At 43.3% G+C, this 21,794-nt stretch overlaps 2 protein-coding genes across 3 annotated transcripts in view; both read right to left on the bottom strand.

The window, feature by feature from the left end:
- Positions 1-4,087, bottom strand: part of MAK (male germ cell associated kinase) — a 28,924-nt gene extending 24,837 nt beyond the window's left edge. For both annotated transcript variants that reach the window (XM_060277976.1, XM_035125909.2), the window contains exon 1: positions 3,895-4,087. The gene's annotated coding sequence lies outside the window, so the exon portion shown is untranslated. The remainder of the gene's footprint in view (positions 1-3,894) is intronic.
- Positions 4,088-12,249: 8,162 nt separating this feature from the next.
- On the bottom strand, positions 12,250-17,288 carry GCM2 (glial cells missing transcription factor 2). Its single transcript, XM_035124568.2, has 5 exons — positions 17,211-17,288; positions 16,141-16,393; positions 15,274-15,386; positions 14,002-14,127; positions 12,250-13,134 (listed from the first exon to the last, which is right to left on the bottom strand). The coding sequence occupies exons 1-5, from the start codon at positions 17,286-17,288 to the stop codon at positions 12,250-12,252; spliced, it is 1,455 nt and encodes a 484-aa protein (XP_034980459.2).
- Positions 17,289-21,794: the final 4,506 nt, after the last annotated feature.

Raw genomic sequence — 21,794 nt, 5'->3', positions numbered from 1 at the left:
CAACTGAAACAGAGCCTGCAGAAGCTCTGATGCACATACATTTGTTTCCTAGAGATGGATAACTATAAACTTTTCAAAAACAGAAGCCATACTTAGTGGGCAAAAAGCACATCACAGTTGATGACACTGCCTGTAAAAATGCTATTCTAAAAATAAAATAGTACAACTGGCAGAACTAAAGCCTAAGTAATCAGTGTTGACTAACCACAGTCACTGCCAGTAAAACACACACACATTCTAAAAAAACCATCTGTGGAAATGTGTCATCCTTCAAGGTAATTAAAGTCATTAGCAGCAACAACAGAAGATGCCTGTATCACCTTTCCAGTTACTTGCTGAAGTGGTTATTCTGAACCAAGAGAACTAGTAAAGGTAAAGGTAAAGGGACCCCTGACCATTAGGTCCAGTCGTGACCGACTCTGGGGTTGCGCGCTCATCTCGCATTATTGGCCGAGGGAGCCGGCGTATAGCTTCCAGGTCATGTGGCCAGCATGACAAAGCCGCTTCTGGCAAACCAGAGCAGCACATGGAAACACCGTTTACCTTCCCGCTGTAGCGGTTCCTATTTATCTACTTGCATTTTGACGTACTTTCGAACTGCTAGGTTGGCAGGAGCTGGGACCAAGCAACGGGAGCTCACCCCGTCACAGGGATTCGAACCGCCGACCTTCTGATCAGCAAGCCCTAGGCTCAGTGGTTTAACCACAGCGCCACCTGGGTCCCCTGGGTTCCAGTTACTTGCTGAAGTGGTTATTCTGAACCAAGAGAACTACTATGGGACATTGGTTTGTCAATCTGCTACTGCAATCCCATACTTGTCTACGTAAGAAATAAATCCCACTAAGTTCAATACGGCTCACCCTCAGGTCAGGGAATATAGGACTATGTAACATACTAGCTCACAACCAAATGCCATTTTCAGTAACATTCACTGTTACTGAGCATGACAGCCAGATCCAAAAGTCTACTGTCATTTTAGGGCTTTGTGAAGGCATCATATATAGGAAAGCTTAGAAAAGAACAACAGGAGCATTGGCAAAATGGGAGAGGATGTGGATTTTGCCCAAATATTTGGAACTTCAGGATCTTTAGACTTCATTTGCTTGACTGAGCAAATGAAGAGGCACTAATCAGGACAATGAGAATGTACTCTCCATCAGCACTTGTTGAGGGCATGACCTGGTTCCTTGCAGAAGGCCCATAAAATTAGGCTGAGGGTCACAAGTTGCCTACCCCAGCCATTCAACTCTACCATACCACAGGTGTGCTACTGTGCGGGATTACAGAAACAACCTTAGATCTTGTGCTGTGGGAAGGAAAACTGTGCTCAAAGCAAGCATGTTGCACTGAACAGCAGTGTCACAAAGGGGCTAGGGGAAGCATAGCAGTTCTGATAGTTAACAGTTGCACCATTGGGTCCCTGCACTGGAAATAAAGAAACAAGAAAATATCAGTTGACATTAGTGTCTTGTATAGAATATTGCTTCACATTTTTTCATCGAAAAGCAGGTCACATTGATCACCTTCCAGAAAAGTTCTCACAGATAAAGATCAAAGATAAACCTCATGAATGCTAAGCAATAAAAGCCCAGATCAGGCTCACCTTGCAAACAATTTTGCCACTAGCTTCATGAGAACTAGCAATGACTGTACAGTTCATTACTATTTTGTTTAAAAATGCAGTAACAGAAATTGACAGAAAATTCTGAAAATGTTCAGAAAGGTAGCTGCTACAGGCAAAACTCTTGCTCCATTGGCAATAGGAAACAGATGGTGTTTAAATGCATGGCAGGGGGAATTAATGCATACTCATATACTTGAAGAGATTTCATTTTGGTTTAGATTCCTTTCCGTGTTTACTTTTACAGGACAAACTGCTGCTGTTGCTAAACAGTGACAAGTGGTAGTCAAGGTAGTAAACAAGGTAGTTTCACATATTTTTATTCAAGTGGAAAGTGCACCCTTCATTCTGTGAATAAAGAACACTATTTGAACTCTTCTTTTCTTGGCATTTGTACATCTGTCACCATCCCCATAGTTAAAAGACGCTGTCCCTCCCTTCTATGTTTCATTCAGCAGTGCCAGCACACCTAGAAACAATACGCATTCAATAATTTCATCCACTTTATTAGAATCTGCTCTTAATTGTATTTACTTGAAAATGTTTATAAGTGATTTCAGTGGAGGGAACATTAAAAAAAATACAGTACTATCAAGTGCAGCATTAAGCCTACCTAGTGGAATCAATGTAGAATTTCTCTGCTTCAGATTGAGCTCAACAAATATTTAGGGTTGCAGCCATAGTTCTAAATTAAAAAGGTAAAGGTAAAGGGACCCCTGACCATTTGGTCCAGTCGTGACCGACTCTGGGGTTGCGCGCTCATCTCGCATTATTGGCCGAGGGAGCCGGCGTATAGCTTCCAGGTCATGTGGCCAGCATGACAAAGCCGCTTCTGGCGAACCAGAGCAGCACATGGAAACGCCGTTTACCTTCCCGCTGTAGCGGTTCCTATTTATCTACTTGCATTTTGATGTGCTTTCGAACTGCTAGGTTGGCAGGAGCTGGGACCAAGCAACGGGAGCTCACCCCGTCACAGGGATTCGAACCGCCGACCTTCTGATCAGCAAGCCCTAGGCTCAGTGGTTTAACCACAGCGCCACCTGGGTCCCCTGGGTTCTAAATTACCTTAGGCTAATTTAAAAATATTTCTTTTCCCATATGAAAAAGCTTATAAATGATGTTTGGCAGATTGTGGTTGATCTTTGTTTTGATCAGCTTCTTGAAGGCAAAACCAATCCTCCCGCAATGGAATTTGTCAATTTCAGCCCACAGCCTCCCACCAATAGTTCTATCTAGCTCTGCAACAATCCTGTTATCACAAGTGAATAGAAAATATCTAATTTTGTATGAGGAAGGTAACAGCTGTGATTGGTCAAGCAAAACCTGCACAGGTGCTTCTTCTTTTGGGGGGGGCAGTTAGATGACATACTGTAGATCAGTATGTCCAACCTTTTCCCGACCATGGTCCCCTTCTGACCTTATTTCCTTCTTGTGGCCCTCCAGTCTTACCAGTAGATAGGGTAGCCAGAGATTTTAAATAAATACATAGTTGAGTTGGGATAGCTCAGTCCGTAGAGCATGAAACTCTTAATCTCAGGGTTGTGGGTTCAAGTCCCATGTTGGGTGAAAGATTCCTGCATTGCAGGGGGTTGCACATGCTCTCTTCCAACTCTAGGATACTACCGGTATTAGTCTACCATCTTACAACCCCCCATTACATCCAACAGATCTTCTTCTGGGGTAGTACACGTTTCAGACTGCACCGTCATTCTTGTAAATTTCAACACACGTCTCAATATGTACCCAAATTAAGTACTGTTAAGAGCCACTGTAACATAGTGGAAGAAAGTAATATTAGAAACTTGGGAGGAGGCCCAGATTCAAATCCGCATACAGCTATGAAACTCAGTGGGTTGCCCACCTCCTTTCAGGCTTACCCACTCCTCCCTGCGTGGATAAAATAAGTGATGCGATCCCCTCGGAGGAAAAACAAAAGTGCAATGTCGCTCCTATCCTTGAGATTCCATTTTAAGTGATTTCCCACTGAAATCGACGCGATTCTAAAGGCCCTTATAGCTCTGGCTAGATCGCGCCTGAACTCTGAAGTCCCTCCCAAAGTTAACGGGACCCTAGGAAGTAAAATCCCAAGTCACAAGAATCGTGGAATCGTAGAGTTGGAAGGGGTTCGGAGGGTCATTTAGACCAACCCCCCTGCAATGCTTCAAACGGGCTGCTCCAGATTAAGAGCGGGAGGGGGGTTCTTTGCCCGCCCGCCTCGTCACCCTCCTTAATCCGCCCTCCCTGCCGCCGCCGCCGCCTTTCGCCTCACTCACCGCTGAGCTGCTGGCCGCCTGCGGAGGCTCCGGGGCCGCCCCCTCCGGGTCCTCCTCCTTCTTCCCTCGGCCGCCTCATCCCAACCTCCGAACCACCAGCAGCTCCCTCGACTCTAAACCCGGCCAGGGGTCTAGAGCCGGAGGCGGCGGCGTCAAGCAGCAAGCGGCGGCGGCGGCGGCGATCTGTCTCCTAGGCAACACGAATCGCCGGCGCCAGCTCTCGAGGCACGCAGACGGAGCGGGCGGGCCTAAGAGCAGTTGAGGAGGAGGAGGAGGGCCGTAGGGACGAGAGGTAGTGGTGGGGTGGCGCTCGAGCTTCGCGTCGTTGATCCTGATTGGCTTGGTGCTGACTTGACTGACGGTTCGAGAACGGCCGTCCCAGAGACTCGGGAGGGCGGGGCGGACGCAAGCTGCGCGCGCGTCGCGGCGGCGGCGGCGGCGATGACGTCCCCCACTTAGCCTCCGAGCCGGAGAAAGGCGAGAAGAAGGGCGCGCGCGACTTGTCGATTATGCGCGCACGTGCCGGCGAATAATAATAATAATAATAATAATAATAATAATAATAATAATAATAATAATAATAATAATAATAATAATGGTGGCCTCCTCCGGAAGCGAGAAAGTGCGCGCGCGCACGTGCTTGTAGAGTCGAGGCGGCGGTCCTTTGCGCTCTTGCGTAGGAGCGCCGTGTTGAATATTTCGGCTTTCAAATTCCAAAAAATGAGGGGTGCTAAAAAGTTGTAATATGAACTTGGGAATTCAAGACACGTTTGGACTAAGTAAGTTAATACGATCTACAGTAGTTTTGCTTGGTAAGTAAAATGTGTGAAACATTGCATAGAAATGATTGCCAAGTACTTGCAGTTTTATTATATGTTTTTGTTTTTTATTATTGGTTAGCATTACCTGACATTTTCAGAAAGTGAAATTAAAATTCTTTGGTTTTCCAAAAGCAGTTTATGTGCTTTTTAAAAAATCAAACGTAGCTTTACCAAGCAAAATGTTGTCCCGTTGCTAAAGTAATACAGCAGATTTGAATTCCTCACACTCAGAAACCCCTCGCTAACGAAATGTGCAAAAATTCAGTTTCACCCCTAAAATGACACCCCCTACGCCCTAAACTGTTCAGTGTCCCCCTCCAATAGCCATGATGGTTGTTCTCTGGACCCTCACCCTGGGAGGGAGCAATGCTTCTGAATGCCAGTTGCTGGAAACGCATATCCTCCAATATTTCTCTGATGAAAATAGGGGCGTCCTATTTCATAATACGTACAGTCAAACCTCTTTTCCCAAACGCCTCCATTTTGGAACGTTTTGGCTCCCGAACACCGAAAACCCAGAAGTAACTGCTCCGGTTTTCAAACGATTTTCGGAAGCCGAATGTGCTACACGGCTTTTGTTTTGCGTTCCCGTATTGAAGCTTCCGCTTTCAGTTTTCAGTTGTCTAACGTTTTGGAAGTCAAATGGTCTTCCAGAACGTTCAACAGCCGAGGTTTGACTGTAATAATAATAAGAATAATAATAGCCTGTCCATCTGACTAGATTGTCCCCGCCACTCTGGGTAGCTTCCAACATACAGTATATAAAAACATAAAACAATTTTTTAATTTTTTTTTTTAAAAAAAGACTTCCCTATACAGTACAGAGCTGCCTTCAGATGGCTTGAGGGGTCAGTTAACTCATTTCTGCAATGAAAATAAGGATGTCCTACAATTCCCTGCAACATTACTCCCATGCAAATAGGGACGTCTTAAGCAAAAGCGGGACATTCTGAGATCAAATCAGAAACCTGGGCAGCTTCTGTAAATCCGGGTCTGCCCCTGGAAAATAGGGACACTTGGAGGGTCTGGAAACCATAGGTGCTTTTGCAGGACACATGTGCTGTTTGTGGTTTCCCCACAGGCACCTGGTTGGACACTGAGGACAGGCTGATGGACTAGGTTGGCTGTTGGCCTGATCAGGACTCAACTTTCATTCCAAAAGGATGTGTTTACTACTACTCCGTGTATTTATATGGATGACGTGTGAGCCTGTGTACACATTACCCTTTTGCTCTGGCTCAAGTGCACTCCAACTTCTGTGTCCCTTAAGTCAAGTGTGCATGGCATTAGCCACAAACCATAGGATCCTTCTGTTTATTGCTGCATTTCCCCTCAAACTAGCTTCCATCTGATTTAAAAACGCAAGCTGTGATTAAGTTGAGGTGTGTACAGGCAGCTGTTGGTTGTGTTTGTGCAGACGGCAGCTTTCTTGTACAGTTTAGGAGTTCTGGGGGGCTGCAGGGGTGGGAAAACAAAGCAGGTAATGTGTATTGGCCGAAGCGAAGCCACCCCTGCCTCCTCTCTGGCAAGTGTGTACAACAGTGAAAATTCACTTGACTTCTATTTTGCATCCAACTGTAAACCTGATCGGCTACTTTGCTGCAAATATAGGCTTATGTTGACAGACAAATTGATTCTATCAACAGCAAGTCAACTGGAAAGTCAGGGTAACAGAGGTCAGTTTTCTGGAATCCAGATGATAAACTGCTGAAAACAATAGATCTTGCCATTCAAAAGATGTTCAAAAGAAGTCTTAAAACTACAGTAATGCCATAAACCAAATTAGGCATGGAGCCCTACTGTTATTGTTTACATAATACCACATTTAATTCCCGGTTTAATGAGCAATTTAAATAAGGAGGAAAAGTTTTTTAAAAAATAGCTATTTGGATTTCAAATGGCTAAAAACACATCACTGGTTAAGTATCACTAACAAAATACAGTATCTTCCATACACAAAGATTTCAGTAAGAAATCAGACTGCTTTATATCTCTGGATAAAAACAGCAAGGTTTAATGCTCTGTACATCAACAAGATAAGAATTCCGAGGAAACAAGCATTTACAAAGCCTTATCTTACCCTGCAGCCACTGATTACTAGATACGTAGGTTCAGTCATTTGATACCAAGAGCTGGCTCAGTGTTTATGCTTCAATACCTTCTCAAGGTAACTGTATTGTGCTACAGATTCAGTACTGCTAGTGTTGTTTCATCTTATGTTTTGCTTTATTGCATTTATGACTATGCTGTATTGCATTTATGCCTCACCTTTGCAGGATATCTTTGTGAGAAGAAAAAGGTAAGGAGTAAACAAATCCAGAGTGGAGTCCCTAAGACTGTTGGATGTCACCTTGTGCGCCTCCTTCTAGTAACTGCCGCTGCCAAGCTGCTGCCAAAAGTATTGCTCTGCTTTCCTTTGGACCATATCAGTGAGGCCAAGAGAAGGGGAGTCTTGTCATCTGGGCAGCCTGGGACCTCCATACACACTGCCTAAGCTTGTGACCCATGGAGGTCACTACGGTGCTGCTAACACAACAATTTGACGTCACCCCCGGAGGTGCACTCCATTGCCTCTTGAGATGGATGGATGCCAACAGACTCACCTTTCCCTCAAGGAGCTCAAGATGGCACCCATATTTTTCACCCTTCCCCATTTTATTATCACAACAACCCTATGAGGTAAGTTAGGTTGTGAGTGTGTGACTGACCCAAGGTCACCTAGTGAGCTTCATGGCTGAGTAGGGATTTGAATCTGGGTTTTCTTGGATTAAACCAGGCATTCGGCCCTCCAGATGTTTTGGACTGCAGTTCCCATCATCCCTGACCACTGGTCCTGTTAGCTAGGGATCATGGGAGTTGTAGGCCAAAGCATCGGGAGGGCTGCAGTTTGGGGATGCCTGGATTAAACTGTATAGAGAATGTAGATGGATATCCTGTCCTGACAGAAGAAATTATATTTGTTTTGCTAATCCAAATATGAATGGATATGGAATGGAATCCCTGTCTATTGAAACTGGGATTTCCTATAAAGTAACCTTTTTATGGCACAATCCTAATACAGGGTGAGTCTTTTGAAAGAGGCCCCGTGGCTCAGCATCCACAGGGCCTCTTTTAAAGGACTCGCCCTGTATATGGCTACTCAAGACAAGAACCATTCTTTTCAGTGGGTGTAGAATTTCAGCCTTAAAGCTCTTGCCTTTCCTTCCACCACCACCCTCTCTCCCCCCCCCACACACACAAACACCACATTTTAACTAATACCTCTCTTTTGTCAGAACTTTACTAACATCTCTATAGGCAGTCTCATTGTAGATTAAAATTAAATTCACATTTCTCGTGTTTCTATTGCATTCTTTTCCCTTTTTGCATTTTGTTGTGCCACATGACATGTCACACTTTTCATGTTTGAAAGCACTTCTGAATAGGAAAAACTGAAACCTAGGACATCTGATGATACAGGGAAACACTTGCCGGTCACAGCTTGCAAGTGACAACAGTGAAATAAATACTTGTATGGCTGTCTCCTACTTTTTGAGTCCTTCAAGCAGCAGCAATAATTATAAATACATTTCTATCAACCATGTGCCTTAGTTTCAAAGATATTTAAACATGCTTAACTATATCATGTACTCCACCATCATATCTATAGTAGTCATAGTCTCTGACAAGAAGAATTACTATTGATGCTTAATCTTTAAGTAGCAAAGGCATTGGGTAGTAGTTCTTTAGCATTAAGAATAAATAAATATGATGTTGGTGTATTTGAGCTTGTGTGATCATGTTTGCTGCACATGCCTGTGTTGCTCTTCATGATCACACAGTTGTTTTTTGATGCTGTTCTTTGATAGCAGTTCTTAGGTTTCATAGATAATAGGTCAGTTTGACCTTAGAACAACAACCTGCCAACGTTTCCCAAAGCAATGGGGTGAACAACATGTGCCGATCAGTTAGCACGTCATTTTGCCCCACAGACATAACAGCAGCAGCGTGCCTTGCTCTTGCTGTGAACCAGGAAACGAAATGAAAGATAATAGGCAAGAGCTAAAAGATCCACGAAGAGCAACACAGTTTGCATTTTTACAAAAGAAGTTGGAAACGACAACATCCAAACGCACCTGCTCCCTGACTCATTTTACACTTTGCCATATTCACTTTATGGGGAGTTGGCTCCTATTTTAACTGAATATAACTTTTTGAAATGGAATTCAGGCATATTCCCCAACCAAGTTAATAAATAAAATACATTGTTTAGTTTGAATTTATTCCGTATCCTACATTTCCTCTAAGGAACTCCAGGAGTTGCCTGTGGTTCTGCCCCCTTTCCTTTAGCCTCATGAAAAATTGGCTAGACTGTGTGACTAGCCGAAGGCCGCCTAGTGAACTTTGATGTCCAAGGGAGAATTTGAACCTGGGTCTCTCCTAGTCTAGCACTCTTAGCTCAAGGGTAAGGGAAGGGGCCTTCTTTAGGCTGAGGGCCACATCCCCTTGGGGGTAACCTGAGGACCACATGCAAGTGGTGGGGAGGACTAGCAATGTCGTGGTCAATACAGACCAAGTTCTTTACTGTTTATGATTGCTTCTAGCTGAGAAATCATGGTTGCAATAGCAGTGCAGATTCCACAAAGCAAGGAACATTAGACTGCATTCCAGTCCCCACTTCCATAGCACTAAGCCATGTCATTTAAAAACTGTTTCAAACTGATTTGGGCTACCACATAAAAACGAGAAACATTTGAAGATGTTTAGTTTTATTTTAGGAGCCTCTTAACTACATAGCAAGCTGCTACTGAATAATTCTGATAATGCAATTAGCTGTATTAGAAGGGGAAATAAACAGCAAAGAAAACAAGGTTTCAACAAATACATGAAGCTCTGAGAATCTGTTGTGAATGTGGTACGGATGAGATCAATATACTGTATTATTTTTTCCTCACATTTCTGTTCCAACCTTTCCTGCAATGATCTCAGGGTGGCACATGCCTGAGTGCAATCCCATGTTAGCTTTACAATTATCCCTGTGATATAGGCTCGGAGACTGTGTAACAGGCCCAATGAGCTTTATGGCAAGTGGGGATTTGAGCACCAGTCTCTCCAGTCCAAGTCTGAATTACTGCCAAGATGCTAACCACTCTGGATCAGTAGATCTTGTAAAAGGTATTTGTTGTAGGGAAATGACAACCATAGAGGACCAACAGGTAAATCTTTTCAGGTGCTCGGCAAAGAAGGACTCTTTCCGTGCCATACTTCATGATGCACGAAAATGAGCCCAAATTATTTTTTGCTGTTTTGATCTCACCTGCTAAACTGGCTCCCCATTCATGAATACTGTAGGGATCAAGAAGAATGGTCCCCCCCCCCCGCAACCAAGCTTCCTTATGAGAAATATGGTCGTGTGAGCTAACCTTAAACAACCTGGAGATCTAGATGGCACTTGTATACGTGTTAAAATAGTTCCACTAGCACTGTTGCTGTTTTATTGATTCATGAAAAGGTGCTTTTAAAAAGTGCTGGGGAACCTATGACTCTCTGCATGTTGTTGGACTATAACTCCTGTAATCCCAGATCACTGGCCATATTGGCTGGGGCTGACGGGAGAGAGTACAGCAACATCTGGAGGACCACAGGCTATTGAAATGGATACTACATGCCTTGCAAGCTTCCTTTCTCCATTCTGTTTAATTATCTGTTCGAAGCTACGAACATGAGTTTGACCAAACTGCAGGAGGCAGTGGAAGACAGGAGTGCCTGGCATGCTCTGGTCCATGGCGTCACGAAGAGTCGGACACGACTAAACGACTAAACAACAACAATCTGTTCATAGAATTGTAAAGTTTGAAGGGACTCCGAGTCCAACCCTGTGCAATTCAGGAACACGCAGCTGTCCTATAAGGGATTAAACCTGCAACCTTGGCATTATTAGCACCACACTCTACCCAACTGAGCTTTCCGGCCCGTGCAGTGAATGAGGACTGTTCTTTATGTCTGTTCTTTATGTTAGTTTCATTTTGTAGCTTTCATTGACGAAACTTATTGGAATATTTGTTGTTGCAGTGAAATATAGTTCTCCAGCATTGTCGCTGCAGTGAAATTCAGCCCCCCAGGAACACAAATCCTGTTCCATGAAAATTATAGTGATGAGTGCTTAGAATCAGAGAATTGTAGAGTTGGAAGTGATCAAAAAAACTTAAATGAAACAGATTCAAGTTCATAAAATATCATGTATTGGGATGAAGGGCTGCATAAAAATGCAATAACTAAATAAAATAAATAAAATTGTTGGATTTCCATCTTTTGACTTTAAATTAATGTTTGACATAATAACTTATTAAATTGATTTTTAAAGGTGATTTTGTTTATTACTTTTTGGTTGATGGTTTTTCAGCCTTTAAAGAGTCACATTTTGATATTTTATGCTGCCATAAATACTTAATAGGTGCTTTCAACAGGGATGTGGAGCATGTGGTACTCCAGATTTTGTTGGACTTTGTCTCCCATAAACACAGACCCTTGTCCCTGCTGGTTGGGGATGATGGAATTTAAAGTCCAGCAACTTCTAAAGAGCCATATAGATTCCCCATTCCTACTTCAAAACCTAACCATAACCACACAATGAGCTAATATGAAATAATATCATTACAAAGGGCACACACCTACTGATAATTTATCATGTGCATGACAGATTAAAAAGAATAGAGGTTCACTGTTAACTCCTGCAGTATCCATGTATTACCATTGAGCATGCACAGCTGATGTTCTCAGTGATTTGTATTCACAATACTTTAAGCTGGAGCGATTTTGAGTAAAATACCAAAGTTTACAACAGCATTTTGAGCCTATATAATTCTGGTACTGTATGTATTGTATACACCAACATCTTAAATTCTTGCAAATCTTTAGATCAGGCATGTCCAACAGGTAGATTGTGATCTACCGGTAGATCACTAGACATCTGCGGTAGATCACTGGTAGATCATTGGCTCCCCCCAAAGAAGCTGAACAACTGTGGCTCCCGTTAAAAAAGCTCAACATTTTACCTCCTCCCTGAAAAAAACTCAATAACTTTTACCTGAACCCCCCCCCCAAATGGGCCTTCCTCCTTCCTAAAAAAACTTTGACCTGAACCCCCAAAAAGGGGTAGATCACTGCCAGTTTTTAACTCTGTGAGTAGATCGCAGTCTCTTGGGAGTTGGCCACCCCTGCTTTAGATGATATCCAATGAAGTCATTTTCAAATTTCAGTGGACCTCTGGTAGGACTAACATTGCATCACCCTTTAACCTGGCCATGACTTAACTGCTGTGCGGTTTCTACATTGCGACTTTAATGTTATGTTTAGAATGAATAACATGAGCCACAGTGTTGATCAAATCTTCCAAAGCCACAAAATATTGTATAATCTATTGGTTTTAAAAAATAAATCCTTATTCTCTCTCTCTCTCTCTCTCTCTCTCTCTCTCTCTCTCTCTCTCTCTGTGTGTGTGTGTGTGTGTGTGTGTGTGTGTATGTATGTACACAAATCTTGCCACACCTGAGGCTTAGTATTCAGTATTCTCAAATTGGAATGTTTGTCCTTCATATCCAGTATAAACGTTTCCTGCATCAGTACTATCCCGGCATTTATCCACTGATGCTATATGCTCCTCCTTATCAATTGTCAGAAAATGCTCACCAATCTCATTTGGTTTGCCCATTCCCCAGTCGTCTTGAAGGCTTATCTCTCGACAGACAGTACCTGAAATGCTCTCTGCCAAGGAACAGCTCATGAGATCTTTTGGATCATATAAACTGCTGCCGTACTTCGCCACAGGAGGCTTGTAGGCTTCAAGGGACATCTTGGTAGTTGTGGTTATAACAGTTTGCAAAGGTGGGACTTCCAAAGAAGAATGACTGCTATATCTGCAAGCATATTCCTCACTGTAATGGGGATGATTAACACAGACTTGACTCGATCCATCGTCAATCCTTTCTCCGTAGTGAGTTTCAGCTAAGGCCTGTTTTAGTCCATGATGTTTATGGGTGCCATCAAAGTTCTTTTCTTGGGCATTTAGTGAATTTACATGGTATTGAAGTCCATTCAACACAACATGGTCAGCATCCCCTGGAATATCCATTGGATCTTTGTGAAATGTATACAGACTGGAACTGATGTAACCAGGAAATGAGCATTCATAGCCACAAGTTGGTTTAGATGTATAGATTTTGGGGCTTGGGTGCTTCTGAAGTGGTGATAACACATCCTCTTGAAAGCTGGCTGCATCGTAGGTAATGTTGTAAGGTTCTGTATTTTGAAATAAATGGTGAGGCTGAGCTAGGAGTGGCAAGCCAGTATCTGTAATTATGTTGATCTTTTCTGATCCTTCTTCACATCCCAGATGATGAATATAATGAAAGTGACTGCTGTTCTCAAAACACATTTCTGTCTAATGAGAAGATAAATAAAAAGACTTCAGGAGAAATTGCTGCATGAGCAAATGAAATATGGTGAATGGCTATTTCAGTTGTTTCCAGTTGTGGTTCAAATTAATTTTGCTCTGGTTTTTTCAAATGAGGCATCAGAAATGGCTTCAAATGGCCATTTGACATCAGAAACACCTGGAACTAGTCAAAACAAAATAATAAAAATCCTTCCAGCAGCACCTAGAGACCAACTATGTTTGTCATAGGTATGAGCTTTCGTGTGCATGCACACTTCTTCAGATACCTTCATGGAGGTGCTGCTGGAAGGATTTTTTAAATTTTGTTTCGACTACATCAGACCAACACAGCTACCTACCTGTACCTGGAACTAGTGCCGATGTTCTGTACACATCTTGGAATCACCATAAACATTTGTTGGATAATTTTAATTTTCTTGGTTTATTTGTTGGTTTATTTCAAGCCTAGGGCATCTCAGATAGGTCTTTTGCTGTGGGTGTATGCAGCAGCAACCCACTGATGGGATTAAAGTGAAATTGTATTTGAATTGAAGTGGGCTATCTGCACCTCCTACTTCATAAATTATTATGTGATGTTCCTGCACCACTGCCTCCAAACTAGTGTTGCTCCCCACCTCCACAAATTAGGGGGTGCCCTTGCAACAGATACTGCTGCTCTTGCTAGACAAACACACACACACACACTACTTCCCTGCTTTGCCAAATGTGAGGAGTGAAGCAGATGTACATAGTGGCTGGGTAGCTGCCTATCTATCCACACGCACTGCAACTCGCAAATGCTTATGCCTGGATAAATTTGTTAGTAATTAAGGTGCCACGAAGCTCTCTGTGGTTCTCCAACCTTATAGTTACCTGAAAATCCAGAAGCCTTTTTTTCTGAGATGAATGAGACGGTGGTGTTTGCTTTTTAAGGGCACTTCTTCTGATCTCTGTTTCTGATTTACTCTCTGGTCTAGGGTGGTCATGTATTCCCTTGGCCTGGAGAAATACAGACACGTGAACAATGTTCTTAGTTACAGGAAACATATGAGCAGAGAGACATTGCAACCCATCCATAAACTAGCTAATTTGGAGTGATCTTATAACCAGTTTAATATAGCATGAAGGTCATTTTCTTCTGTTGAAAGCCACTGTCAGGAGGACTTATAAGCCTCACCTTGTAACAAGAAATTGCTTTTCTAATCTATATGGAGTTTTGTCAACATCTGTGGATTGAAGTTTGTATCATTTATATAAAAGAAGAAGCCAACTTTTCTCATGCAAGCCTCATTGAAACAAACTAGAGAAACTGATGAAAGTGAGTGTTGGTGGTCTCCCCTGGCTCAGATGGACAGCTTAGTTTCACCAGGAGTTGTGCATTCAGGCCTGACTCTGAAGTACCGAGCTGAGATCAGACACCCCCCTGTTGAGCCGCAGGCACTTGAGGAAGCAGGCATTTTAAGTAAGTTGCATTAGGTCTGTGTGGCTTCTGTTGATTTAAACACCATATTATTTGATTAGTGAATTGTTCTATTGATTGGTTTGTAAACTGCTTTGAGACCATTTACAGTAAAAAGTGGTCTATAAATATTGAGAATGAATAAATAAATGAAATAAGTAGTGAATGCTGGATCAAACATAGGAAAGGATCCAGACAGCTGCTTTGGACATGCCAAAAGGTTGAGGCATACCCATTGTGCCATATGATAGCAAATTCTTTGAAATGTCCTTCCATTTCAAAAGAGGTTGCCATGAAATCTTGGGGCGACAATTTAGCTTCAAAGTCCTTGGGGCAGAAATTGTTCAAATAATTAATTGGATTCCGGGCACGATGTTTTTGGACCTCTAAATGAATGGCTTGGAATTATGTCAATATTCAATATATCAAATAACCCAACGTTACAAGGCCTGCCATCTTATCACTGCTAGGCTATTGTTGCAGAGCATCAGTGAGTGCAACATAATTAATTTCATTCAGAAGTGCTAAAAAAAAGAAAAAGAAAGGGTGAGTATAGGTGATCATCATAAGCAATTCCAATATGAATTCCTTCTATGTGGTACACATAGATCACGGATTTTCCATCCACAAATTCAAAATCAAGCTGCTCAAAATCCAAAAGCACTCAAAGAGAACTTATATTTTACCTGGAAAAATATTGCCTTGCCTTCATGTCTCCAGAAGTTAGTTACTGGGTAGCCGCTGTGTCCCCGGCAAGGAATTAACTCAAGAGCTGAATTGCAGTTTGGACAAAGTTTTTCTGTGAGACAGAGGGATAATAGGTTAAAGGCAGAATACCATATTTTCCCATGTGTAACATGCCCCCGTGTATAAGATGACCCCTATTTTTTGGGACTCCACATTGAGGAAATGGGGAGAGATTGCCCAGAGCTGCTAAGCTTTTTATGGGGGGGGGGATTGCCCAGAGTTGTTGAGCTTTCAGTTTTCGAACATTTTTGGGAATCCAAACATCCGACAGGGCTTCCGGGGCTTCCGATTGGTTGCAGGAGCTTCCTGCAGCCAATCATAAGCCGTGCTTTGGTTTCCGAACATTTTGGAAGTCGAACGGACTTCTGGAATAGATTCCATTTTACTTCCAAGGTACAACTGTACTTTTAAAAACACAGAGAAAAGATTTAATGGAGTTGTGTTGAGGCTTGAAATCTGGACAGATTTTCCTTGACTTTTTACAATGCATAAACCACCTTTCACCCAAAAACAGATTCCAAAGCGATCCACAAAGAAATTTAAAATGGCAGAAATGTTACAACAAAAAATAAGAGGAATGAAGCCGTGCAACCAGCTAAAAATGCCACCATCTAAAATGCCTCTGCAAATAAGAAGACTTTAACCGGGCATCAATAATGTTATAGCATGGATGCCAGGTGTACCTCCCTGGGGATGCCATTCGACTGAACTCTGTGCTGTAAACTCCGCAAAGATCCCCTATGGCTCCCAAATCAGAGCAAGATGGTACAGCCGTTGGGTGGATTCCCCCATCACAATTCTCTCACTTTGCTGCTTTTGGCGAGCCTTGTCGCATATGGCAGGCCGGAGCTGCAGCTTGGCCCCTTCCAATAGGGTGCAGTTCCTGGCACATGCCACCACACCGAGGCAGGACTTCTTGAGGATCTGGCAGTTGTGGTTGTTGGTGTTGCGCATGGCCCATCCGCTGAGGTGGCGCTGTGCGTTTTTATCCTCGTTGGAGTAGATGAGCCGCAAATAGCCATCGGGCCACTCCTGGAAGGAATCAAAGTGCTTGGGCTCCTGCATCAGCGGCAAAGGGATAAGAGAAAGGGGAACGGATGGAGGCTATATTAGCAAAGCATCTCATTAAGGTGAAAACCAGCCTCGGCCTTTATCATTCTCTCTCTCTCTCTCTCTCTCTCTCTCTCACACACACACACACACACACACACACACACATGTGAAGATCCTCCATGACAGCAACTTCCCAAAAGGCATCCAGGTCCAGTTCAGCTCCACACTTAGAACCCAGATTAATGCTGCAGGTCTGCACATTCCATTGAAATCAGTTAGATTTATAATTGTGGGCTTGTAATTGTGCAAATGCCACCAGCTCAAGCAGCTAATGCAGTCTCCTTGTGACCTTATTGGTGATTAACAATGCAATTCTCCTCTATGGGATTTATTATTAAAACTATATTTTTTATTTTTTAAAAAATGTGCTTCAGTGGAGAATATTTTTGTATAGAAATGAGCAGCTAATATAACTCTACTGGCACAGGGGTGCTTTTCTCCCCTTCTCTTCTTCTGGAGCAAATATCCAGCTGGATCTACAATATAAGAGGGAGAACAAGAACAGAAACACCTCTGCACCACTCCTAGCAATTGCCCATAGATCAGCCATCATACCATTATTGCTTGTTTGCTATTGCAGGAGCATCCTACAAAGATACAGTGTAGTTGGGGGTGTGCAGGGCCAACCTATACACACCAACTCAAGAAAAAGCCCCAATGAGCTCAGTAAGACTGACTTTCAAGTGTGTTTTGCAGCCTTAGAAAACTAGTCCACAAATTCATTCAAGTAGGTTTATTCCAAACCTCCCTCCTTGAACTGTACCTGTGGTAACTTGGGATCGTTGATATCCCAGGTCAACTTCATCCCATAGGAGCAGGTGTAGTCTGAGTCCTTTGACATGTTAACCATGGATCTAGGTGAATAAGATAACAGAAAAGATGCAGCAAAAGGTAATTAATCTGGAGATAAAGATTAACCTTAAGCTGTAAAGAAGGCCAGAATTACCTTATATTTACTTTATTTTTTATTTAACAAAATTTATATATTGCTTAACCGTCAAAACCTCTAAGCTGTTTCATAGAATCATAGAATCATAGAATCATAGAATCATAGAGTTGGAAGAGACCACAAGGGCCATCCAGTCCAACCCCCTGCCAAGCAGGAAACACCATCAAAGCATTCCTGACAGATGGCTGTCAAGCTTCTGCTTAAAGACCTCCAAAGAAGGAGACTCCACCACACTCCTTGGCAGCAAATTCCACTGCCGAACAGCTCTTACTGTCAGGAAGTTCTTCCTAATGTTTAGGTGGAATCTTCTTTCTTGTAGTTTGAATCCGTTGCTCCGTGTCCGCTTCTCTGGAGCAGCAGAAAACAACCTTTCTCCCTCCTTTATATGACATCCTTTTATATATTTGAACATGGTTATCATATCACCCCTTAACCTTCTCTTCTCCAGGCTAAACATACCCAGCTCCCTAAGCCGTTCCTCATAAGGCATCGTTTCCAGGCCTTTGACCATTTTGGTTGCCCTCTTCTGGACACGTTCCAGCTTATCAGTATCCTTCTTGAACTGTGGTGCCCAGAACTGGACACAATACTCCAGGTGAGGTCTGACCAGAGCAGAATACAGTGGTACTATTACTTCCCTTGATCTAGATGCTATACTCCTATTGATGCAGCCCAGAATTGCATTGGCTTTTTTAGCTGCTGCATCACACTGCTGACTCATGTCAAGTTTGTGGTCAACCAAAACTCCTAGATCCTTTTCACATGTACTGCTCTCAAGCCAGGTGTCTCCCATCCTGTATTTGTGCCTTTCATTTTTTTTGCCCAAATGTAGTACTTTACATTTCTCCTTGTTAAAATTCATCTTGTTTGCTTTGGCCCAGTTGTCTAATCTGTTAAGGTCATTCTGAAGTGTGATCCTGTCCTCTGGGGTGTTAGCCACCCCTCCCAACTTGGTGTCATCTGCAAACTTGCTCAGGATTCCCTCAAGCCCATCATCCAAGTCATTGATAAAGATGTTGAACAAGACTGGGCCCAAGACAGAACCCTGTGGCACCCCACTAGTCACTACTCTCCAGGATGAGGAGGAGCCATTGATGAGCACCCTTTGGGTTCGGTCAGTAATCCAGCTACAAATCCACTGAATGGTAGCATTGTCTAGCCCACATTTTACCAGCTTCTTTACAAGAATATCATGGGGCACCTTGTCAAAGGCCTTGCTGAAATCAAGATAGGCTACATCCACAGCGTTCCCTTCATCTACCAGGCTTGTAATTCTGTCAAAAAATGAGATCAGATTAGTCTGACATGACTTATTTTTCAGGAACCCATGCTGACTTTTAGTGATCACAGAGTTTCTTTCTAGGTGCTCACAGACTGTTTGCTTAATGATCTGCTCTAGAATCTTTCCTGGTATTGATGTCAGGCTGACTGGGCGGTAATTGTTTGGGTCCTCTCTTTTCCCCTTTTTGAAAATAGGGACAACATTTGCCCTCCTCCAGTCTGCTGGAACTTCGCCTGTTCTCCAGGAATTTTCAAAGATTATTGCCAGTGGTTCTGAAATCACCTCTGCCAGTTCTTTTAATACTCTTGGATGTAGTTCATCTGGCCCTGGAGACTTGAATACATCTAAACTAGCCAAGTATTCTTGTACTACCTCCTTACTTATTCTGGGCTGTGTTTCCCCTGCTGAATCATCTGCTCCATATTCTTCAGGTCGGGCGTTGTTTTCTTTCTTGGAGAAGACAGAGGCAAAGAAGGCATTGAGGAGTTCTGCCCTTTCTCTGTCCCCTGTTTGCATTTCACCATCTTCTCCTCTGAGTGACCCCACTGTTTCCTTGTTTTTCCTTTTGCTTGTTTTTCCTTTCGCTGTTTATCTAACATATACAGGGTGAGTCCTTTAAAAGAGGCCCTGTGGATACAGAGTACACATGTTCCATGGGGCCTCTTTTAAAAGACTCACCCTGTAAAATGTGCATTAACGGCAGATATTAAAATTAGCCTTCTTTTCCCCCAAAATAAAATCAGCAGTTAAAAAAACCCACTACAAACTAAAACATCCTATTAAAATACACATCATATTTAGACATCTGGGGAGGCTTGCTTAAATAAAGAAGTGTTTAGCAGTGGTAGAGAAGGTGCTTGTCTAATGGCAGTGGGCATGGGGTGCTGCCAAACTGAAGGATCGAAATCCTTGCAAGTGAAGAATGAACATTATGCAGCACTTGAAAAATGTCCCACATATCCAAGTGGTTGAGCAGGCATCTATGGAGTAAGGTGATCCTCATGCCCCAGCTAAGAGGAGAGGAGGGGAATGTAAGAGAATCATGCAATTCCTAAGGCCAGGCAGTGAGTTTATGGTTGATGTGAGAGATGATATAGATGATTTCTGCTCCCAGTTCACCATTCTCACCCATGGCCCAACAGTCCTCAGCTGCTTCTGTGGAGTGGCAGTTAAAGGGCTGCAGTCTCCAAATCCCTACTCAACCACGAAGCTCCTTGAGTGTCTCTGGGCCAGTTTCGATTTATCAGACTCGCCTACCTCACAGGACTGCTATTTGCAGCGGGTGGGAGAAATCATGTGAGCAGGCCTGGGCTCCTTGGAGGAGAGGCAGACATAAGTAAATACCCCAGCACCTCCCTTTATAAGGTGCCTATGTCTCTACAGTGATAGAAAAGAGAACAAACAGAAAGGGATGAAGGTCAGAGAGAGAGAGAGAGAGAGAGAGAGACGGCAAGGACAGGAGATGAAACCAAGGATGTTGCACAACCTGCCTTAAACAGCGGCGTCCTCGCCTTGCCTTTGCGTTTGGCCGCTGTCCGTCTCTTGTGGTGCTGAAATGAGCCCGCTGTTGCCCTTACCCTCTCGAGCTCCGCTTCTGATCTGCTGCTCACTCCGGGAAGGGGATCTTTTTTGTCCCCGACCTTCACCCTCCCACATAGCTGTCCTCCGAGGTGTTAAAAGCACGTGGGGGAGGGAGGGCGACTCCTCCTTCTCCTTCAGCCCCGGAGCTGAAGGCGCAAAAATCCAATATTCTCCGCCCGCACACACAAAAATTAATTAAAACAAAACCAAAAACCAAGCCCCTCAATAGGGTGCCGATCCCCAAGCCAGCAAATGCGTCCTCTGAATGCGAAATCCGCTTACTCATAAGTACGTTCGCCTGACTGCAGTTCAGTAACTACTACTACAACAACAATAACTTATAATTTATAATGATTATCATTACGCATTTCGGCATTTTAGCACTCTCTTCGGCCAAAAACAGCTTCCAAATTGCGCTCCACAAAACCGCGTTGAGCTTCAGCGTGGACTCAGAACTTCTGAATGGATTTCCAGCGCTGAGTGGATTTTAACCCAGCTGCGCACTTGAAGAGGGTGTATAGTTATCTAAGTAGTGCTTAGGCTAGCCAACCTGGCGCCCTCCAGATGTTTTGGATGCTGATGGGAGTCGCGGTCCAAAACATCTGAGGGGCACCAGGTTGAGCAAAAGCTGAAGTACAGGAAATCTTAATTGGAGGTTTTTAAACCAAGGTTGGCTGGTCATATGTCTGGGATTCTTTAGCTGAGATTCCTGCATTGCAGGGGGTTGGACCAGCTTCCTTGACGTCCCTTCCAGCTCTACAATTGTACAATTCACTGTCCCTGAAATGGTTAGATACAAAGGAGCTTAACAACTACAACGAAGGCAGCTGGAGTTGGAAGTGACCAAGTGCAATCCGAACCATGTCTGCTTAGAAGTAAATCCTATTGAATTCCATGGGACTTACTCCCAGCCAGGTAAGTGGAGAAAGGACTGCAGCCAGAATTAGAACATGAATTAGACCACACACCATGTTGGTTCTCTCATATCGAGTGGTGGTAAACCGGAAGGCTTTGCAAAGTTGTTGTTTGATATCCTTTGCAACGACTCGAGACAAGCTCCCTTTAATCTTCTAATGTTAATTCTGCAATGTGACACAAAATTCCATCACACCGATGGCGGCAGGGAGGGAGAGGGGAGTCATTTCTGCACGCTGACAACGGAAAGTATTGTTTCATAACGATTTTGCGTTTTTCCTATAACGTTAGTTGATTCACAGCTTTTAAACCGATAGGCAGGTAACACATCTTTGAGTTAAACAGATCTCTGCTCTGTTCTAAGATACAAAAGCCTAGACTCCTGAACACACTGAATACTTTCCTGCCTTTTATTTTTTTTCCACTTTCGATTTTGGGTGTTATTCGCCGATACCATCCTGAAGACATTTAAGCCAGCTTGCTGGCGCCTAAAACGACGATCCGATACACAATTACCTGGGAGTAAATATCATAGAACTTACCTTTGAGGAGACACGTTAAATAAAGTCAGCGTTTGATGCTCAGCATTGTACAGGGCACTGGCTGCGATCGTATCCGAT

Source organism: Zootoca vivipara, chromosome 8 (assembly GCF_963506605.1).
Source record: "Zootoca vivipara chromosome 8, rZooViv1.1, whole genome shotgun sequence".
Lineage (NCBI taxonomy): Eukaryota > Metazoa > Chordata > Lepidosauria > Squamata > Lacertidae > Zootoca > Zootoca vivipara.
This window is presented reverse-complemented; position numbering and strand designations above follow the sequence as displayed.

Coding starts and splice junctions, on each gene's coding strand:
- GCM2 (XM_035124568.2), bottom strand. CDS start 17,288: ATGTCAAAGGACTCAGACTACACCTGCTCCTATGGGATGAAGTTGACC. Junction 16,394..17,210: donor ACGATCCCAAGTTACCACAG/GTACAGTTCAAG, acceptor CCGCTGATGCAG/GAGCCCAAGCACTTTGATTC. Junction 14,128..15,273: donor GCAAGGCAATATTTTTCCAG/GTAAAATATAAG, acceptor GTATTTCTCCAG/GCCAAGGGAATACATGACCA.